This window comes from Syngnathus floridae, chromosome 6, assembly GCF_059516105.1.
Source record: "Syngnathus floridae isolate MCC-2025c chromosome 6, RoL_Sflo_1.0, whole genome shotgun sequence".
Lineage (NCBI taxonomy): Eukaryota > Metazoa > Chordata > Actinopteri > Syngnathiformes > Syngnathidae > Syngnathus > Syngnathus floridae.
Window position 1 is genome coordinate 12,327,294 of NC_142418.1, and position 16,729 is coordinate 12,344,022.

Here is a 16,729-nt window from a genome sequence, read left to right on the forward strand (position 1 = left end):
GCTCTTTTCTGGATTATCAGAAATGGGTGACAGATTAACACGCTTGACATATTGAACTGATCAATGACCATACGTGCAAACATTACTAATCCAACATTTATAATTCTACAACAACCAAAACGCTGCTCAACATTTATAATATTGTTTTATACAACATCCACTGTTTCACTATTATGTTTATTTTTGACATACCACGTTTTGTGATTCCAATATTTTAATCATATTGTTATACTGATTACTACATTATGCAGGATTCACATGCTACAGACCTTTACTCAATATTACTGTTCTCATTGTTGCAAAACTGTAAGAATACAATCTCAGAGCAGCGATAATAAATGTCAAGCACGGCATGTTATCTCACACTGACAAAATTGTTGCTAAATTTTGTTGTACAACCTTATGAGGAAATCACCCCTCGCCCGAAAAATAAAACTGGAACATGACTAAGCAAAGTTATCTTAAGCAATTTACTTTGAAATTATAACTTTTTTATTTGCTAATAAGGGAATTTCATTTAAAATGTATTTAAAATATGTAACAAACAGCATTGAAACCCTTCCGTGTTGTTTTTGTGAGGATGTATGCGTGGTGTGGAGCAAGATTGTGAATGGACCCAACATCCATCCGTTGGCGGCTGCTAGCTACTCTCCCCCAATTTTCATAGCGGAGGCATCCAATTTGCTATCGTCTCACTCTGTGCTTTCTGCGAGGCACTTGAGGCATGATGCATTTTTTTAGGAATGTTGTGGGCATAGCTTGATTGCTAACCGCATACTGTAATTAAATGCACCGTGGTTTTATTACTAACTCATAATTGCCCCAAGTGTGAATGAAAGGACCACTCTCAGTACTTATATAGTTGGGGAGAAGCGGCAGAGAAATCATGGCAGAAAGTTATGTGCTCCAGGCGACGTTATCAACAAGACTGACAAAGCATCATTACAATGACTGTTAAAATGGAGTTGTTGATATTAAGCAATATCAGTCAGAGGAGGGGCCCAGCAGTCACTGCTAATAGTAAGGAGCCATTTTACGACACATGCTGTTGTTGTGGTATTAAAGCAGTACTTTTTTAAAATAAGATTGGGGCCGATCTCAGCCTTCCTGCGGGGGCTCAAGGCAGTTGTCTTCCTCGCCTAGCGTGTTGCAACAACTCAGTTACTGAGGCCTCCTCATTAGAAGCAAAGTGCTCCACCCCCTTTTTCATATTGCCTGTTTCACCTCCTTACACACATGCTGAACAGGATTTTGATCAGTTCTTAGTTGAATGTTTTCTTCCTAGCCATTCTTGGATGTTGTCAGCTAAACGTAGAGCAGATGTTTTTGTCAAAAAGCTGATGTGGGATATTGGAGTGGCCACCGGGCAAAGCTGGGTGGTGACGGAAAAGGACTTCTCTGACACCAGCCATCTTGGTTAGATCAAGATTTTATTCCACTCACATTCTGATCTCACAAAGTCTCCCCAGTTCATGACGTCTGCACAGTGTGCTCGCTTCTCCCGTGTCCCTCTCTTTAAGGGCACAGCCTGAATATTCAAATTGACCAAATGGCCTCTATAGGATCACGTTCCCCTTGAGGCAAATGGTCACAATACATTGCCTTTGTCTCCACCCAGGAACTGGAACACCAGGTTCCCAAAAATGGGTAGGAGGATGCAACCTTTTGTTTTCCTTCCTTTACAAGGTGCCTGAAGGTCTATATGTAACTTGATTTATTTATCATAGATTCTTTAGATTTAAAACTATATTTTGCTCTGTGTGTCCTCACTATAATGAGTGTCTTTCAAAAAAAAATGTGTACCGTACATTCAGTGTCTGCAAAAGCTGCATCTTAAAGCCTTGCAACAGGCCACCTAAATCCATTGATGATGAATACTTTGTGGCTTTTAAAGACAGTGAATGGATTTATATATTGGTTAAGATGATAACTAGGAATTCAGCTTCTGTAATGTTTCCACAGCTCTGATGTCCCCACGTCAACGCTCTTATGCACGGCTCCTCGTGCTACAGTAGCCACGGCCTGAATTCTAGGCCCATATAATTCACGAGTGCTTCCTGTTTGCCTCCGGGCAGGAGCCGCAAAATCGTTTTGGCATGTGAGTTGCGACTGTATGCACAGGGAACTTTACGTGTCCAGTACTGGTTGTTACGCAGTCAATGCTGAGACACGACTAAAAGCTCATCAGCTGTTGCATATGCGGTCATTGACGAGGACAAATTCTCATCCACCTCTTTGACAATGAAGAAACTCTCTACCTCGCTCTGACTGATGCATCTAAAATGTGCATGTCACAGTTTATATTTGAAATGGTCTGTTTGAGTTGAATCGTAAAAGGACAACAGCAGCAAACGGCAGCTGCGCAGACTATATTTCAGCACCATGGAAAGCGACACGCAGCCTCGTGTCCCTGCATATTTTACTAACTGAGGCATCACGCTGGATGTTGCTTTAAGGTTGGTTGGTCAAGCCATAGTTTTTCTCACTTGCTTTGGTACATTTCTCACATCAGAATTAATGTATCAAAACTGCTTGTTGAAATTTCACATCACTTGTGTGCATCCAAAAAGCAGATTCTCAGATGCGTTGCAAAAGCTTCGGCACAACCATGCAAATGATTATTTCTTTTTGACATTATGAGTTGCTTAAATTATGTTGATCAAAATGTATGCTGATGGGCCTCGCCTGAATGGTCTCACTCGCATCATTTTTGCACAAGTCCTAAAATAGTTGAACAAGTTGTTAAAATATGTCAAGTATATTTCTATACATTTCTATGAGCCTTTTGTGAATCTGAAAATATTCTGACCAAAAAAGTCAATCAGTGATCAACCAGTTTTCTGAAACCGCTATCATGTGAAAATAATTGCTCTGATGAGAATGATAATTTGTCATCCAAGTAATTAAGAGGATTGCACTGTAAATTCCTACAGTGTTGCACGTACAATTTCTCCTAAGGCAGCTGCCCCATGTTCACATTTCTACTTTTTTTTGTATTACTTTTGTTTTCCAATTGTGCTGCAGTTTTTCCTCCTTTCCTTATACATTGAGATGGTATTTACGGGGAATCATGTTTTGCCATTTGTACAAATTCTTTTCAGAAACGCACTTACTGTTTTGCACATTTTGATCTGAGTACCAAAGCAACCGAGAAAAACAGTAGTACGCTAGAAGACACAAATTGGCACCGTTGACTTTCACACCCACTTGTCACTTTCCGAGGGCCTTACTTCCGAGAAATTTAATTCCGCAATTGTAATCCCTCAAATGAGATCCGTGGATAAACTCATCACCAACATGACGAATCTCATTTATTATGTGTTACGTAAATGCAATTTTGAATAAGTAAGTTCACTTACTTATATAATAGCAGTTTGTTTTTCATAGTACTCAAAGGAATTCAGTCTCGACACCCAGATGCGAGTTAGTTTCGACTAGGTCTTGGCAGTTGTTTAATTATGAAATGATCTTGTCTATTGCCAGATCAGCAGTTAATCCCATGGAATTATAATTGAACGGGTCAAACGGATGGCTTGATATCTCAAGTGCAAATACAAAGTACTTTGTGCATTTTTGCAGAGCTCTACATTACGGTTATAATATTGTTTTCCTTTTCGTTCTGACGAATGTGAGATGACAGTTTTTTCCAATTTATATTGGATATTAAGGAAAACCCCATTTGTTTGTGTCTCTGGCATGGTTTGTGAGTGGCAATTGTATTTTTGAAGCTTCATGCATTGATCTAAAGCCAAGCCCAGCCTCCTTCGCCTCAACCAAGCATTGTGGCGGGTGTTTAATAAAATGCTAATCCTGTCACACTCTTCCATGGGTGTTTGTATGTACTTTGATCTGTTTGTCATACGGTGGTGCAGCTGTGTGCTGACATGATAACAATGGCCTGAGCAGATGTGCTGGCCAGATGTCATTGACATTTTTTGTGTGTGTATGAGAGAAAGAAAGTTAAGTAGATGCTGCCCAAATAAGGCCAGGCCTACACTCAAATCACAGTATTGTGAACCAAAGCAAAAAAAAATATTACCTCTAAGTGTGCAATATACCGTATTGGCCGGAATATAAGACGGTGTTTTTTACATTAAAATAAAAGTGGGGGTCGTCTTACATTCGGGGTCTAGACATTATACCCATTCACAACGCTAGATGGCGCCAGATATCTTCAAAGTGAATGCTGAACTTAACTCCGAGGATTTGAATGAGGCAAAATAACATGCTTTTTCTCTCGAATATATTGTTATAATCATTTGTTTCAGATGTACTGTCATTATTTTCTGTATAAAGATTTAATTTGTTGTTCAAAAAGTCTTTTTTCAAACTTGAGTCTTGAAAAAGAGAGGGTTGTCTTATAATCAGGGTCGTCTTATATTCGGGCCAATACGGTAGTGAGAATGTGAAGGATGGACTGTAATGAGCTCACTGTACTGTATATATTTGTTTTTAACAGTCCTTGTACGTCATTATGGTGTGACTTTGTTTCATAACGTAAGCAACAATACAAGTGGTTTATAAAAATGGCTTCATTCAGCACTTCCCACTTCAGTGCCACTTAAGACCACCAGGGAAATGGTTGCGTGTGTTTACGACAGAAAAAGGAAGTGTAGCTGCAGTCCTTAAATGGTCATATAGTTTGCTTTAGTGCGTTTGCCACAGAATGATTCACAGACCTGTTACATCACAACCACGACAGACGGGATGGATCACTTGTACTCTATTGGAACACACTTCCGTTTGAGAGCGAGAGTGTTTATGTGTGTGTGCGGTTGAGGGAGACGTGCAACAATGGAAACACACACACAGTTGCCCTACTTTTCAGCAACATTGCAATATAAGTCCTATCATGCAGTAGCGAATCTGTGTTATGCAGTATCAGTTGGTAGGGCACTTCCCATCATGGACAGCAACACCAGGATCCCACCAGAAGATGTCATTTGGCTTTGTTTAGAAAATGTATTTTCTGTTTCATTTAGAGCAGGAGTTTAACTGCAATACAAAAAAATGTCTAAATAACAAAATAATACAAATTAAGGGTAATTTTAGCAAAATTATTTCAGAGATATCAGAATGATAGCCCTTCGCATTAATCGGTACTCAAGAAGTTGCTCTCAGCTTCAAAAAGGTCGGTGACCCCTGATATAGAATTTCTGTTCATGAAATGAATGTGTGAAAGTTTGTGTTCAGGTTTATTATTATAAGCTTCCACAGCTTCTCACATAACGGCAGTTTCTCCTCCATTCTCACACGTTTCCTGTCTTTATAATCTTTAGTACATTGGGCAAGTTAATTTTTCTTTGACAATAAGGCCATGTGAACCAACAAAATAATTGACAGTAGTCGGCACTTTAAGTAAACACGACATGAATCTTTTTTTTTTTCTTAGCCAGTGTGCAAGCTAGGGTCATCCAATACCATCTAGTTGACCCATGTTGCTCCATGAGCAGCTGAATTTGGGTTATGTCACTACCATAGTAACCATGCGCCTGTACTTTTTATCAGATGGGGTTGAATGTTTTTTCTTCTCTTTCCCCAGGCACATTTCAGGGCCAGTGGGTTGGTGGGATGCGGCATGGCTATGGTGTCCGCCAAAGTGTCCCGTATGGCATGGCGGCCGTTATCCGCTCCCCTCTCCGTACCTCCATCAACTCCCTTCGCTCCAGCTCGGAACACAGCAACGGTACAGCTCTACTTGACCGGAGCGGCGCAGTCGTTCCTGTTCCTCCACCTCTTCCTGGTACCTTGTCCACCAGCGTCTCCATGTGCAGCACAGGAAGCAGCGGCAGTAGTCCCGCAGTGTCTCGAGGGGGCTTCGTACTGACGGCACACAGTGAAACTGAGCTCCTAAAGGGGAAGCACAAGAGCGGACTGTTCAGGAGGTCAATTCTGTCCGGGCTGAAGCTGAGGAAGTCTGAGTCCAGGAGCTCTCTGGCTTCTCAAAGGTCTAAACAGAGCTCGTTCAGGAGTGAAGCTGGGATGAGTACTGTGTCTTCAGCTGCGTCTGACATCAATTCTACCATCAGGTATGAGATGGCATCAAGCAGCGAGAAGAATCTCGGAGTCTTCCAGTTTATATACTGGTACCAAATAAAAGTGGTGAGGAAAAGTATAAATCTAGTTTTAAAGACATTTTAGTCGAGGAAGCAGCATTTTGTCACACTTCATGCCACCAAGTCATATTGTGCAGATTTGTTTACATGGCTTTGTTGAACATATGTGCCGGTTATCAGAAGGTAGCATTGATCATGCGAATAGCTCTTAATAATCTCTGATAACTGTGCTTTGCTCCCATTTTTTAGCTTTGACATGATAGTGCTTCCATGTCATCCTCGGAAATTGCAGATCCAGCTGAGATGCCAAATCATGAGCAGAGCAATTTAGTTTGGAGCAGTATTATAAAACGAGCTGCAATGTTACTTCATGATCCAGCAAAGCACAGAATTGCTCGCTCAAAGATTCATTTTTATAACTTGGCAGTGAACAAAAGATTCTCTTGGCTGCTTAATTTCTCAGTTGATGGCTGTGATTTGTTTCATAATATATCCTGGCCAATGATGCATGGTAAATCCATGGGCTTCTTTTTTTGGCCAAATAATATACTTTGTGTGTCTGGGATTCACACGTTTTCATTCATTCGTTCATTCATTCATTCATTCTGCACAAGTCCCAAGGTAGCTACAGTATGCCAACCCCAACAAGCCCTTTAAGTAAAATGAAAATAAAAATAATTGAGTAAAATAAAAGGAAAAGAAAAAATAGTAAAGCACATTATTGTTTATTGATGAAATGATAAATTGTAATTATTCATCATTATTGCATAAAAAAAAAAGGTTTGAGTGATAAAGGGCTGTCATTTTGTGGACACCACATTTGCTGCGGTGTTTGCCAATTTAGCGGACATGGTCCCTGCCAAACTGGGTGATCAAGGACAGTAAGGTTGTGCTCTTGGAGATGCTCCTGGCAGAATGACAACTTGGTAGCGGAATGTCAGGATAAACTTACGCTTGCTCAGACAACATCTAAATCCTGGCATCGCTGATCGAATGTGATTTGGGTGAATTTGACTGATCCAGAGGAAGACAGATTTTGAGCTCTGTGTGGTGGACATTAGACGTATTTCATTTACAAATACAAACTCTCTGACTCTTTGTAGACATAAATGAATCAACCATATTATTATTATTATTTCTATTATTATTTATTATAGTCAACGTGTGACTGGTGCACTGCATTTAAAGGCAATGGGAGGATGAAAATCATCTGTGTTTATGCACACAGCTGTGCAAACCTACTTGTGCTGGACTAGTCTAACTTGCTTATGTGCAGATTTACGCAGGTTAAGAGATAGATCCTTGTGTGTTATGCGTGTGTCAGTTAATTGAATAAAGAAGAAATGACAAGGGATGAGCAAGACAGGAAAGAGCAGATTTTCCTACGGGAAGTTCCACACTTCTTGAAATCTGCAGTCTCAAATTCCAGGCATTCAGGATTGAGGTGGTTTATTTTTAAAGGCACTAAACAGACACGATGCTAAACACCACTGTCATCAGCTCTTAACTTGTTTGTGGGCTGAGTGGCTGACAAAAGCTTATCTTGCTATCAGCAAAGCTGATACAAACGGCTCTAATGCGTAGTTTTTGTTTTTTTTAAATAAAATGATGGTCTGACAATTTTATTGTGCTCCTTGTTGGTTGGGGTTGAAATATGTGAAAAATTATCCATTTTGAAGCACCGCTGAGGTCAAAATGGTCAATTTTTCACCAACAAGCTCTCAGCGTGTATTTGTTTCTTTAGAAAAATTGAATTGGCATTCATTTTCAATGCTATCAATGGGTTTTGGAGTGATCCGTAAATTTTGTTTGACACACATGGGGCCCTATTTAGGTAGACTGACACCCTTGCGCTCAGCCTAAAAACGAGTGTGGCTTCATTTTCGTGCCAGGCAATAGTCTAGTTGAGTGTATTTTGGAATAATGGACACGCTATGCCTCACTGGGAGTTCAACGGACCATCTGCAATTCCGGTGAGAAAAAGTAGATTGATTATAGACTACCTGGCAGACAGATACGGTGCTCCGCAGACATTTGTGGTGGATGTCATCTGGTTTCATTCACAAATATGGCAACAGCATGGGACACTCCCTCAGAATCATTGTTAAAATCAATTCATTGAACAAAATATTTTCATTATTATTCATCATTGTGTGTGTGTGTGCGATCACTAAGTGCTGTATTTTCCTTTTTGCGTCACAATGATATGGTTTGTCAACAAATTACAGTGTAAACAGTAAAAGTCAAATGTAAATCTTGCCCAGTGTCTTGCAATGAATCTTCCACATAGTGTAACTCTCAATTTTAAAAAATTGTCATCAAAGCTAAAGCGGCAGTTTACACCAGAGAACCTCAATTGTACGCTTGTATATTGACAACCTGACAGAGCAATTGACTTACTCATGACAGAAAGACTTGATGTTCGGCAGTGAGAGAGATATTTACTTTTGAGATACTATGCACTAAACATTTCGAGAAAGAAAATAGCTTGTGTGTAGGAACTGTGATGTTTAGACATTTGTATGAATTGTTTTGATCAATGCAAATACTGTTTTGCACGTGTCAGTTCTGATCAGAGAAATCTACCAAAGCCACAGAGAAAAACAGCAATATCAATGTCGGAATTTTGAAATATAACTATATTTTTATAATTTGAGATGTTTAAACCAAAGAGCCTGTACCCGTAGTATATTCTTGAAACAGTTTGTTAGTCTAAAACTATTTTTATTTATTTACTGTTAAATCAAACAACATCAAGCTAACTAAGGTCATCTTTCTAGCCTTGGAGATGCAGATGCAGAGTTGGCAGTAGCTGATGATGATGTGGATGCCACGGCAACAGAGACCTACTGCGGGGAGTGGAAAAATGACAAGAGGACAGGATTCGGAGTCAGCCGCCGGTCTGATGGGCTGCAGTATGAGGGGGAGTGGCTGAGCAACAAACGCCACGGCTACGGCTGCACGGCTTTTCCTGACGGAACTAAAGAGGAAGGGAAGTACAAGCAGAACATCCTGGTGAGTGGCAAGAAGAAGAACCTGATCCCACTCCGGGCCAGTAAAATCAGAGAGAAGGTGGACCGAGCCGTGGAGGCAGCGCAGAAGGCAGCGGACATCGCACGCCAGAAAGCAGAGATTGCGCTTTCCAGGTAGTTAGTCACACAAACTAACATGTGACTCTCTCATTTTCAGCACATCCTCCTCACAGTTCTCAGGTTGGAGGCTCCAATATGGGTTATCCCCATGTTTATGTTCAGCTTCCTCTTACATGTTGGGTTCATTGAAAATTCTAAATTGTCCTCCAGTGTGTGGGGAAACGTGCATTTCAGCTTTTGAGTCACTTTGCCGAATTCATATAAAGTTTTCAGAGGAATTTCAAAAGCAGCAAAAATTGTTGTTAGGTGATTTTTGTGCAAGAACTTGCCACGCAAGCCTGAAAAGTTAAGCCGGAAGTGCTAAATTGGCACCCATGGGACCAGTTTGAGCGCTGCTGTACAGTTCAAACGCAATCTAGCGTGGTTTGCTTGTAATGTTGAAGACAGCCGATCTTGGTCTGCTACAGATATTGTCTTTTATGTCTTTGGTTTAGCATGTGAGTACAACTTTACATCTGGATTGTCAGTGCAGTTCATGTTCATCTTGTTGGTCGTGCTTCCTTGTCCTACTATCGGATCAGTGTGGCCCAATCGTTTATTATTTTATCTCTGCCTGATTAAGAACAGGATTACAGTTAAGGTGGAAGTAGGATTAAGGGGGTTATAGTACAAGTCGTGCGCCAAATGACGCGAGACTATCTGAATCCGCTTAAGACTGTGATGACTCACTTGAAGAGCAATGACTTTTGTTCCAATGCAATGTCAAACAGGGAGATAATATATTGGTCACCTGCTCACCTGATCGCTTGAATCCCACTGAGGTCAGTTGTTGGAGAGATGCTCGTCTGCTTCCTGACTATTGTTGAGATGTCTTTGAGCCCTAACATTTCCCGAATTCAGCTCAGGGACACAAAAAAGGGCCAACATGCTATTGCAAGTTGATTTTATGCTCGCACGTGCGTGATTTGGTTCTCTGCGTTTTGTGATATGTGAAAACACAATATACGGTATTAGTTAATTGAATTTCCCTTCAGTATACATTTTTTATTTAATTTAATTCACTACAAACCATTATAGATTGTAGCTCTGGTATTATGAGCATAAAATTATATAAGGGGTGTGTTTTTGGTTTTTGATGTTTTTGGTATTTGTTTGTCTGCATACACACTGTCATTTCTGTGTGCATGCAAACTAATTCATGAACTGAATTAGGAAAGAGGAAATCCAATTAGACTTGATGACTCTGTTAAGGCCACTGCCCGCCACATCTCCAGCACCACAGCACAACACCACCACAACAGCCAGACAGAAAAAAAACATTAAGAAAGCATCTCCTATCATTTTGTCTTCATGTGGGTTTTCCTGTAATTTCTCTAATCAGTAAATGTACACAATTGGGCATTATTCATTTCTGTGAGAATCTAACAAAGCAAAATGAATCAAAAGCATGCATCCATCCAGACCAGCTCATTTCGAGCTTGTTTTACAAGACATCTCGTAAACGCTGAAAGTATTTCCCAGTCCTTTGTGAAATATAAACATTTATATTCAGATGACAACAAAAAAACAGACATTATTCGAACGATACACACACACACACACCTACTTCTTGATTGTGAATTGCTTTCATTGGCATATATGAGAATTTGACGTATGTAATTAATATGATGGATGCGCGTAGCGGGGCAGTAAATAGAAACTTTGCCTTAGTTACTTTTATTTTTCACAAAATGCAGTTTTCATTCTGTAAAACTTAAATATCATACTATGTAGACAAATGGCATTGTGTTAACTTATACAGTTTTCCGTAAAAATCAGTTTTGTGTAGAAGTCCTGGGAACTGGACTGGCGCACATGGTTCAAGTAAACCCAATTTTATTTAGTCTCCCAGTGTCCCAGCTCAGATATGACCTTTTTTTTTTTTCATGATTTAGTTTATCTACTATACACACTTTTTATTTCCCAAAGCTGGTCCACGTAAGAGCTGGAGCACACACATGCAGGGGGCTTGAATAAGATCAGGAAGCCGGCTTTCAGTTGTGATTTCCATATTCATGATCTCTGCTGAAGGATTTAAACAGTCAACCCTCAAATGCATGGGACCAAAACCTTACATAAAGGCAGATGGACGTGAATCTGTGCAACCCTGAGCCACAGTTTGACCAATTCATTTATTTCAGTTAATAATGTAATGAATGGGTCGTTTAACTCTGCCATCAATCTGTTGTACTCTATTTCCAATGTCACGCTTTAAACCTCTGCAGTCAAATCCAAATGCAACACTGTCGTAGTACCTTTTTTAAAAAGGCCTGCTCATTTGCTACGGCCAGTAAAATACACGTGCTGCCATTCCTCTTTCATGCAGTCCAGTGCTGATTAGGAAAATTGCCAAGTAGACAATATACTAAGTTTTGATTCACTTTTGGGCTTGACTGATTTAGAGAATAATAACTTTCCATCTTGCTCCTTTGCAAAACTGCACATGGTGTCGATTAGCCATAAAATAAGCTGGAATTGAAAAATGACACTGATGAAGAATTTTCTCACAAGCCAGGTAGCAAGCAAGTGAACAATAAATTAAAATGAATGTTATTCATGTTTTAAGGCACATATGGACTATGTTTCCTTCTATCGTGCGAGGTGTGACCTGCTGTTCATTTCTTGAGTCATTCATTTTGCTCAAATATCAATGACCTCAAAACGTCGCCTCTTTATTTGCTGAAGAGTGTCACTTCAGTGTATTTATCGCCTAATGAAAACCCAACAAGTGTAGAATTCAAAAGTCACATTCTTTGAAAAAGCATGGGCACAAAGACATCATTGCTGACTTTGGGCGGAATCTTTCTACTTGCCAAATTTTTCCGAGACCCCAAAACAGCATGTTTGTTAAATCATTAACATTGCATCTTCAAAAAGAGCGAGCCATTTTGAGCACTTTAAATTGCTCAATCAATTTTAATTTTCACTTTTTTTTCAGTTTCTTGTTCCACTTCTTTTATTTGACATGATTTACCATATTGATAATAATGTATAAGAACAACACCCACATGACTTGCATAACATACCACACAGACACAAAGAGGAATAGATCAGCGTCCTTTCCCGTGGCCCGGCCCTCTCTCTCTCTTTCTCATGTCCTTGGAGGTCTCCCAAGGTCACAACTTGCATGACTTGCTTCTCACTAATGATGAGCTCTGGTCATTGAATACAATAATGAAGACATTGTGCTTGCTCTCCCCCTTTCTCCTCCACTTAAACGCTTGAGTCGTTTGAGCGTGTCTGTAATTAAGATGGTTCACAATTAATGATAATGATTCACTAATGTTGAATAAGGAAGAACGCTTTCCCTCCTCTTATCAAAGACACCTCTGAGTATCCCTTTTGTTACCTACTCTCATCTCAGACTTCGTATCACTGCTCTCTCTTTCTCCTTTCGCTCTCGTGAAGGGATCAAGTGGTATAATTTTGCATCGTTGCTATCAGATGTTTTATTGCTACAGTACAGGAACAGGTTGTTGTGGGCGAAGAGATGCAAAGTAATGAGAGTGACTAAGAGGTTTAAGTTTTTTTTTTTCAGACACTTTTTTTTCAGTCAAAGGAAAAATCTAAGAAAAGCTAAGGTAAGAGAAGTAAAATATTTTTCTCATAGTTGGAAAAAACCTTCAAACCTATTTTAAAAAGAAGACAAAATGAACACCAAAGCACAATGACTCAGATGTCTTTTTGTGTCTTGTGACGACCAAGGTGAATTCAGGCTGGGTAAAATGATCACCGCAAGAGATTTTGATATGGAAGAAATCATACTTTTACCTTTATTGCACCGCGATTGGCAAAAAATAACAAATGTATCATTCATCTTCCAGTCCTCTCATTCCCGTAGCATAAAGTGCCGTTTCAAAATCAACGTGTATGATTGCATGGTTGGCAAAGCGTGTGCATCAGGGTAAGAGAAACAAAGAGGCAGCGAGGTGAAAATCAATGTCCATCGACATGTAACACTGCATCAAGACGGCTGCTGTGCCCTGAGAGCAAAAAGAGCTTGGAGAGAGGGTGGGGATAGGATGGGATGAGATGTCTGCATTCATCTCCCCATGTGCTCCTTCTCATAGCATAAAGTGGTTTTGTAAGCTACAATGAATTGGGGAAATAAATAGTTACAATAGGTCTGCTGTTCATACACAGTATGTGATATGTTCGATTTTTACGGCGCATCGTTTTAGTGTGTGAGATGAATGAGATGAACCTTGTCCATCCAATAAAGAAAGAAAGAAAGAAAGAAAGAAAGAAAGAAAGAAAGAAAGAAAGAAAGAAAGAAAGAAAGAAAGAAAGAAAGAAAGAAAGAAAGAAAATACAACTTGCATGCTTATGATCTGGCCAGCTGTACAAATACGTATGTGCTTACAAATGATTGGTTGACGCACTTCTGCCTCGAAGTAGATTGAATTCATGGCTGAGGCCCTCATGTGTGGAGTTGCATCTTAATTGCTTAATTGATGAATAGGCATACAATGAAAAAGGTTTTTGTTGAATTGAGTCAATTTTATTTTGTGAAGTGGTTGCACAAAATAAGATAATCTGTTTAAGTACATTATACTGAGACACAGGTCAACTGCACACCCCGATGACACTGCATTCACTTGTCGGGATTTAGGAATCCCCCTAATGGGGCCCTCTACTAAATGGTTTGTTGTCAAACACACAGACACCAAAATTAAGATATATCTTCTGACTTAGTTATTTTGGGGAGAAGCTTTGTGGTTCTTCTTGCCTATGGACCGGGGAAGTCAAGAAATGCCCCTGACCTCTCATCCTATGCCAGCTGGGATAGACTCCAACTCACCAGCAAATTTAATGAGGACTGGTTTTTGATTAAATGGTTGCCTCACTTTGGACTGTTGGTCTTACGCTCGCGCTTTCTTGGTCCATTACTCAACTCTCCTGCGATTGTCACACACACGCGCACACACACACATGCCACTCATACGCTCATCACTGTGTAGGCTATCTCCTCCAGTTCTACGTCCACTCGTGGGCAGGTTGTTATCTGAGTCATTATGGCTCATTGCCAACCTGCCTGTTTGTCTTGTCAGCTGCCCGCCTCTCCATCACCATCCACCTTCCTCACCTGTTTTCATCATTTACTTTCAGCGTGCGTAGTCATCAAAGCATGCTCCACGTTACTTTGCTCCTATTTTCTGATTTCGTCTTTTCCGTGTAAGTTGTAAGAGAAGTACCAGCTACTTCTGTATGTGATTCATATTTTTTAGCACATTACGAGGTTGGTATTCAGTGTTATCCAGAGTTGTGCGGTGTATGAAGTATACACTGCAGACGTAATAAGTTTGAGTTTAGATTTGGAATCTGTTGCCTCATCTGTGCGGGCGTCGACTGTACACCCAGAGTGTAGTTTGAAGATTTCTGCCATAAGATTTCACAAGTGGTTGAGTCTGGTTTTGTGGTGATAAAAAATATGAATAATAAATTATAGCCCATCGAATGCACAGAAGCTTTCACTCAGATGAAAATTTCTGCTGGCTGCAGCCAAGGCACAAAAATACTCTGTCAGGTGGAGAATCCAGGTCCAGAAAGTAAAAATTCTAGCACAGTTTAGCTTTTGCCACAGGTGCTTCTATGTAAGGTCAAATTCTCCATCTCTGTATACCTACACACAGATATATCTTGTGTTTCACAACAATACTTAATCAGATTTACAATTTCATTTTTGCAAGTGGCACACATGTTGCCAGAAGTAAATGAGAGTGAATGAGAGCAAGTGCCTGTTTTATAGCCCTAAAATATATCCCAATTTTTTTCCTTTATTGTAGACCACGTTGTCTTTCTGTAGTGTTCCTTGAATGACAACCGTGCAGTGTTCATTTGAATGTCTGGTGCCACTAAAAGTTACAAACCTCTTCAAAGAAAACAAGTCTAAAAACACAAAGCCCTTGTGAAGTGAGTTTTTGGTTGTCACCAAAATATCTATCACCTTTTAAATTTAACTCTTATGAGCTGTTTTTGTTGTCGTTAATGTATGGGTCCAATGAATGTACTAGGCCAGGCATTTCCAGTTCCAGTCTTCAAGGTCTTCAAATTTTTTTAATGGCTGTATGTGCACTGTGTATACTGTTTTTGTATGACTTGGCGGCAGCCGGCAGGTGGCTCTGTCTCACTCCCTTAAAAACAGCAAATGGGAGTGAGCAGTGGGGTTCCTTGCCGCATCTGTTGGCCAATCAGATGACAGCAATGTTACAGCCCTCCTTGGCCTGCAGTCGAGAAGTAGGTTGGAAGAGGTTCTGAGGAAGGGTTCCATTAACATCGCACAGCCCAGGAAAGTGTAATGGAAAATTAACCACACAAGGCAGAACATGGCTCTTCCGGCGTAGAACTAGTACAATGGAAAAATGGCTTAAGCAAGTCTGAACTGTGTGTCACAGCAGAGAGTAACCAGCAGCAAATTACAAGGTCAATTAAGTATCTAGAGGAAACGATACAACTTCTAAAAAGCAGGCAATGATTAATGTACATAGCTCTATTTTAGATTTCAGTATAGCTCACCGCAAAGACATGGCTGCATTGTTTATGAATTGACAACTTTTAAATTTCCTTTTTCTGTGTGTCAGGACTGCTCATGCGCAGGGTAAAGCAGAGGCAGCTGTTGGAGCGGCCCAGAAAGCTCAAGAGGAGAGTCGCATGGCCAGAGTCACTGCCAAGCAGTTCTCCCCTTCCTTCCAGCATCCGGGAAATGGTGGGTCCCCACACACTCACAGAATTGCTATATACATCTGCCCATGTCCACATTTTTGTACAGCGCTTAAGAATTGTGTGGATAATGTAGATACAAATCTTAGGGAACGACCAATTAAACAGATAATCAGTCAGTCTTGCGCCATTCATGAGGATTTAGAGACCGCTGTACAGTTCTGGGTTTGAATCTTGGCTTGCACCTTTCTGAATGGAGTTTGCATTCTGGTGGACCAACTGTGTTTTTTTTTACCTACCTGCTTTTTGGGCTCTCAATAATTTAGTCCTGAAAATTTGACTTGACTTTAGACCAGCTCAGAGCGGGTTTAAGTTGTAGCGCATGTAATGTGATGTGATTTGGGTGATTTTGATCAAGATGCAGGCATTATGGGAAGCCATCCCAAAGTGCTCACATAACACTTCCCTTTGGTGATCGAACTGGCCATTGTTACATTATCCGCCTGTGCCTGCTTGCAGTTCCTTAGATTAGGACAAATGGCAGACAGTGAATTAATACTGAACAGTGCATTCTTCCATCTTTTGGGAAGACCCTTTTCTAATCCAGCATGCCCAAGTGTGTACAGAGCACGCTTAATAAAATCACGTTTGTATTAAGGTCAATGTCAACCACCCTTGAACTTTGCATTTCTGCCTTTGTCCGTCAGACCTATAAAACACCGCAGGTAGCCAAGCCCCACCCCCATACTGTGCTCAGCACAATGAAACACGCACACACACACGTACACACGCACATGTTTTATAACATTTTTGACTGACAGACATATGGCACCAAACAGTCGGAATTAGTTTTGAAATTCACAGACTGATTTTAAGGGATGC

The 16,729-nt window shown here is 40.3% G+C and overlaps 1 protein-coding gene across 1 annotated transcript in view; it reads left to right on the forward strand.

Annotated features, from left to right (window-relative positions):
• jph3b (junctophilin 3b) overlaps positions 1 to 16,729 on the forward strand; it is a 28,472-nt gene that overhangs the window by 6,196 nt on the left and 5,547 nt on the right. Inside the window, exons 2-4 of the mRNA XM_088379421.1 lie at positions 5,543 to 6,029; positions 8,837 to 9,202; positions 15,769 to 15,893. Coding sequence (XP_088235547.1) covers positions 5,543 to 6,029; positions 8,837 to 9,202; positions 15,769 to 15,893 — 978 coding nt within the window. The remainder of the gene's footprint in view (positions 1 to 5,542; positions 6,030 to 8,836; positions 9,203 to 15,768; positions 15,894 to 16,729) is intronic.